At 35.7% G+C, this 6,086-nt stretch overlaps 1 protein-coding gene across 1 annotated transcript; it reads left to right on the top strand.

Moving 5' to 3' along the window:
- Positions 1 to 2,293: 2,293 nt before the first annotated feature.
- LOC150084205 (histone H4-like) lies at positions 2,294 to 2,605 on the top strand. The gene has a single exon (XM_090375099.1). It carries the CDS (start codon positions 2,294 to 2,296, stop codon positions 2,603 to 2,605), a length of 312 nt encoding a protein of 103 aa, XP_090231225.1.
- The last annotated feature ends 3,481 nt before the right edge of the window (positions 2,606 to 6,086 follow it).

Genomic DNA, 6,086 nt, shown 5'->3' with positions numbered 1-6,086 from the left:
GGCATTGCTGATTTAATTTCTAGAAAGATGGCAACTAAGTCGTGTTTTCTCGTATCTGGAATTTTTCACCAATTCGCACGCCTATGAAAATTCTGAAAAATCAAATAAAAAAATTCCTGACAAGGAATCGAAAAAATATTCTTAGAAGTTTCTTTACAAAAAACTTCACAGGTTTTACGAAAATTAGAGTTAAAGTTTAGAGTTTTTTAGTGATATCACTTCTGGTATCAGAGAAGGTATTAATTTTAGGTTATTGACTTATTCCATGATTCGACTGGAATAAGTCAATAACCTAAAGCACAAAAAATAAATTTAGAAATCATAAAATATATAAGATAATACTTAGGCCAATTTTAAATTAAATTCAAATTCGTTTCAAAAGTATGTCAAGATATTTTTCTTCACACTGAGAACGGGGAACAATTTTCAAATAAAACAACATAAACATGTTAATATACACTGCTTACTTTCGTTCTATTATTATATCAGGTTTGTCACTGAGTTTTAATATTGTTCTTCTCCGTATGTTTATTAAGTTTAGGAGCCATAGTGAGGGGTTTTAATTTAAAATAAATGTAAAACAGCGTATAATCCGTGATATCAGTACAGAATTCACTTTCAAAATGGCGAACTTAAAAAACAAAAAAGTAATCACGTGACGCCGTTTTCTTTTTCCGGCACCGATCTCAATGTGCCGTTAGCTCCAATGTTCCGTTATTTGAGATGCCGTTATTTCGATACTCTCACTGGACTTTGCCCAATTTTAAAATTAAATTCAAATATTTTCAGCCAAATACAGCAAAAAAAGAACAAAAAAAAAAAAAAAAAAAAAAAATTGTCCCACACAATAAATAAAATCCGTTTACGTTCGTTTCAAAAATACACCGATGACGGTGAACGATTTTCCAATCGAAAAAAAAAAAAAAAAAAAAAAAAAAAGGATTTCTTTACGAAAAATATAAATTTAGAATTCATAAAATATAAATGGTAATACTTAGGCCAATTTTAACGTTAAATTCAAAAATTTTCTGCCAAATACAGCAAAGAAAACGGCCTACACAATACAACTTTCGTTATGTTATTCCATTAATTCCTTCCTTACATCATAATTATTCGTTATTTTTAAATAATAAGAATAATATAAAAGTTTAGAAATCTTATAATACCGTATTAGTGGACTAATAATAGAATAGCAATTGCTTAAAAAACGGTACTCACCTTGAATAAATCTGCAGTGGTATATTGAGAAGAGGTGGTTAGTATTTAGGTTGAATTGTTAGCTAAGAAACTAAGGGGGGAAAATGAAAATAAGCGCAAGGAGGTAGAAGTGTACACATCCGATCCTTGGTTGTCATTGAAGAGGGAAGAAGTATTTTGAAAGCTTGAATAAAATAATACGATGAGGCCAATAGTCATCACGAAGGACTTTCATTAAATAATAACGTCTTCAATTGGCAATTGAATGTGCAGAGAACGCGTGTTGTTTTAAAGGTTTAAGTTCATATTCTCGTGATGCACTTTCTGACACGTGGGAAATTTAATTATTAACGCCAAACTCCCCTTCAACCTTTCACCAGCTTGGAACCTTAAGCGGTTAACTTTCCCACGTGTTAAAAAGTGCATCACGAGAGTGATGAAACCTTTAAAACAACACGCGTTCTCTGCCCATTCAATTGTCAACTGAAGACGTTATTATTTAATGAAAGTCCTTCGTAATGACTATTGGCCTCATCGTATTATTTTATTCAAGCTTTCAAAATACTTCTTCCCTCTTCAATGACAACCAAGGATCGGATGTGTACACTTCTACCTCCTTGCGCTTATTTTAAATTCCGTCTTTCTTCATTTCCCCCCTTAGTTTCTTAGCTAACAATTCAACCTAAATACTAACCACCTCTTCTCAATATACCACTGCAGATTTATTTCAAGGTGAGTACCGTTTTTTAAGCAATTGCTATTCTATTATAATAAGAATAATTAAATCCTCCTATTTTAAAACCTAACAGATTGATAGTTGAAAATCCATACAGGCGAAATAAAGCAAAATACATCCCATGACGTTTCACACGCATTATGCTCATTAGTTTTTTTGGCACAGCTCTCTATTCGGTCCGTGTTAATCCGCATAGTTGGCAATGACGCAACTCGAATGCTTCACGTTCATTGGTTAAGTTAGCAAATTAGAACAGAGCTTTCTGTTCGGTCCGCTCTGGGTTTATATTAATAGAAGTTCTTGAACTGTTTTTTTTTTTTATTTGTCGGTGATTCAGTTCTTGAGCATTTTAATTTCGAAATGTCCGGTCGTGGTAAAGGTGGCAAAGGTCTGGGAAAAGGTGGTGCTAAACGCCATCGTAAAGTTCTTCGAGACAATATTCAAGGAATTACGAAACCGGCTATCCGGCGTCTTGCTCGACGTGGCGGAGTGAAGCGTATTTCCGGGTTAATCTACGAAGAAACTCGCGGAGTGCTCAAAGTGTTTTTGGAAAACATCATCAGGGACGCCGTTACCTATACGGAGCATGCTAAGAGAAAGACCGTCACTGCCATGGATGTTGTTTATGCCCTGAAACGACAAGGGAAAACTTTATATGGTTTTGGTGGTTAAAGTGGTAGAAGTCATCAAATAGCCCGGCCCTTTTAAGGGCCATCAAATTGTGATAAAGGGATTATCACTCGTACATTTTGTAATACTTCAGGCCTGACGTAGCCCAGTAGTCGGGTGCGAGAGTGCATAGCACGCGTTCCTTGAGTGGACCGGGGTTCAAGCCCGTGACTACCAAATACGATAAATATTTGTATTGACGATTTATTGTAAACTCTACTGACTTGGTTGTCGTGCCGGAGTATAAACAGAAATTTTTTTTTTTTTTTTACTTTTGCTTTCTTTCAGGTATTTTATTCCGTTTCAGATGAGAAATGCGAGTCTGAACCAACTAATTTAGTTCATCCCCACTGAATAACTGGGTATTTCATTTGGCAGGAGTATTAACTTCAAGGAGGTGCAGATATCCACCACTCGACCTATAATTTATGAATTTAATGGTAAACTTTAGAATATGGTATACACTACGATCGGTAGTGCTTTTTCAACCGACTAAAGCCTCCAGAATTGCGACGTACAGGTCTTACGAAAAATATTCAATTTTTCATAAATTGGTCGGGTTACCAGAAGAAATGAAGGTCTAGTTTTTTTTCCTCCCAAATAGTGGCATAACATAAATTAACCTCCACTAGCTGAATCAAAGCAACGGAAGAAGCTACGCTTACCGATTACTGCATCGGGCCTCGGCACTACCAAGTGTATACCATATTCTAAAGTTTAACCGAACAGTATATGTTAAGTGTTACGGACTTGTACAACACGTGGCCTACTTGTTACGCTCATGGACTAATCTTTCAAGCTAATTTCTCAATTATAACAATTTTAGTAACTTTTAAACCCTTTCAGTTAAGTTATTTTACTTAAGCGTACTGTCCCGTTCGAAAGTCCTTCAATCGAAATCAAGCTTTCATTAATTTATGGCGCGTTCTTTCATTTATAACATCGATATTAAGATCACGAATTTTAGGAGTAAATTTACTGTTTAAAAGAGAAAAAATCATTTATTGAGAAAACAACATTTCACTCTATTCATTTTTAGTATTTAAATTCATTAATAGCAATTTACAAATTAATGGAGCCCTCTTTTGTCCTTAATATTGTTATTAAAAATTGCAAAATTTACAAGGAAATTGATTTTCGGCTTTCATCGAAGTTCATGAGACATAAAATGATTATTCACATTACGTTAGCTTCTTGTAAATTGCCATTTTTAATAATCACAATTGAACTGAACATTCAGTGTGAAGAATTAATCCATTATTATTAATCGCTTCTTTCATGTAATGTATGGAGCCTTTTAGTATCTATAACATTAACATCAGTATCGCAAAATTTTCTGTTCTACTTAAAAGCATCCTTCTCATTTACAGACATAAAATATATGTCATGTATTAATGGAAAATATTTACTGTACTTTAAATGATTAATTTATAACACTGCTATCAACTGATTGCATAAATATTCAAAGCAAATAAATTGAAAGATTTCCTTTACTTACCTTCATTAGTTTTTAAAGCAAAATTTACGCCCTCTTTCGTTAATATATGATGTTATTTAATTAATTAATATTATAAATAACAGCAGAAAACAGAAATGGAAAAATTTTAATAATCCATAATAAGAATTTAATGCGTTAAAAATAACACGAGGTGCATTCCCCTTAGTATGCGTGCAAAGTTTCATCTTTCTGAGTGGCGTGTCTTCGAGCTATAATGCTGACGCAGACACATTTCATCGTCATAAAGATAGAAACAACTTTGGTTAAGATTTTAGCACAGTACAGTTTATTCATTAATTTCTGGCAATGCTAGAAACCTCACTATCATTAAACGAATAAAGTTTACAGAGAAAAAAATTCCAAGCTCTCTGTAATTTTATTATCTATTTCTATCAATGTGAGACACTTGAACTACTGCCAAAATCTTGTACAGAAGCACTCCGTGATAAGTTCTATATATTATTCGCCAAATCCACAGGTCAATACACGAGGAATAATTGTATCCTTTGGTTTGCTGCCAGATAGTGGCTGAATATCTGCCAAAAAAAACGAAGCTAAAGGGAAGAAAATGAATATTGCACTGTGTAAAGCAGGATACTTGCAAACATTTCTTGAAGGAAATATTGCGATCTGATCTGTCTTTAGCCTTGACTTTTTCAAGACGACTCTTATTTCTATCCAAAAAATGTTGTGGCTGGATTAAACTTATAATTCAATAAAAGACAGATATACTTTTTTCTCAGTAGAAGCAAAAATAAAGTCACTTGACTGACAGCACAAGACCGTTTTTTTTTTTTTTTTCTGTTCGCACTTTCTAATGGATTCCAATTTTTCTTTTAAGTCCTTTAACATTTCGTAGCTAAACTGTAGCTTGAAAAAAGCGAAAATCACTGAAAGAACTACACTGCCCCGCAAGTTTATTAGAAAATCTAGTCTTCTAATAACCAAAATAAAATCATATTTGTCCAGTCAAAACATTATGACCACCTACCTAATAAAGTCTAAAGTGTGTTTAGGGTCAAACGGCACCAGGGGTTTCCCCCATCTCCGCGTAGTTTACATTGTGGTGTGATACAGTTCACTGTAAAGGCCAGAGATTTAAAAGTATATGGATCTTGAGGTGTGTGATGTTGTGTACCGTTGTTCTTCTGGCCATTTAGCCGCCGGACCCCAGCTGAGGCCCGACGTTGCCCACACTTCGCCCCGTGGAGGCAGACCAGGTACAGTACACTAGTATTACAGTTATTTACTCTGGCAGGCCCTGCCACCTAGTTTCCTGAGATTTCACTGAAAGAACTACACTGCCCCGCAAGTTTATTAGAAAATCTAGTCTTCTAATAACCAAAATAAAATCATATTTGTCCAGTCAAAACATTATGACCACCTACCTAATAAAGTCTAAAGTGTGTTTAGGGTCAAACGGCACCAGGGGTTTCCCCCATCTCCGCGTAGTTTACATTGTGGTGTGATACAGTTCACTGTAAAGGCCAGAGATTTAAAAGTATATGGATCTTGAGGTGTGTGATGTTGTGTACCGTTGTTCTTCTGGCCATTTAGCCGCCGGACCCCAGCTGAGGCCCGACGTTGCCCACACTTCGCCCCGTGGAGGCAGACCAGGTACAGTACACTAGTATTACAGTTATTTACTCTGGCAGGCCCTGCCACCTAGTTTCCTGAGATTTCAGTGGCAAGGACCTTAAAAAAAAAAAAAAACGTTTGCGTGGGTTGATCGCTAGATTGAAAGACCGAAATGTGAGCGAACTTAATTTGGAGCTATTAAATTTTGACCTGTGGGATATACGCTGGCGAGCAGGTAGAGAGGGAGAGGAGACTGAAGACTGGGGGGAGAAAGACAGAAGAAATGGGGTCGATAGAGGAGGCGACCCCATTATAAGTCAGTGGGGCATGCCCATGCCCCACCAGGAGGAAATCTGGGTTGGCGAGTAGGGGAGAAGGCAGGAGGGAAAAAAAAAAAAATCCTGTCTC

The sequence above is a fragment of the Mastigoproctus giganteus genome, chromosome 6, assembly GCF_048544385.1.
Source record: "Mastigoproctus giganteus isolate SK-2022 chromosome 6, ASM4854438v1, whole genome shotgun sequence".
NCBI lineage: Eukaryota > Metazoa > Arthropoda > Arachnida > Uropygi > Thelyphonidae > Mastigoproctus > Mastigoproctus giganteus.
Note: the sequence above shows the minus strand (reverse complement) of the source record. Positions and strands in the feature narration are given on the sequence as shown.

Excerpts from the sequence above, each read along its gene's own strand:
- LOC150084205 (XM_090375099.1), top strand. The coding sequence starts at position 2,294 with ATGTCCGGTCGTGGTAAAGGTGGCAAAGGTCTGGGAAAAGGTGGTGCT.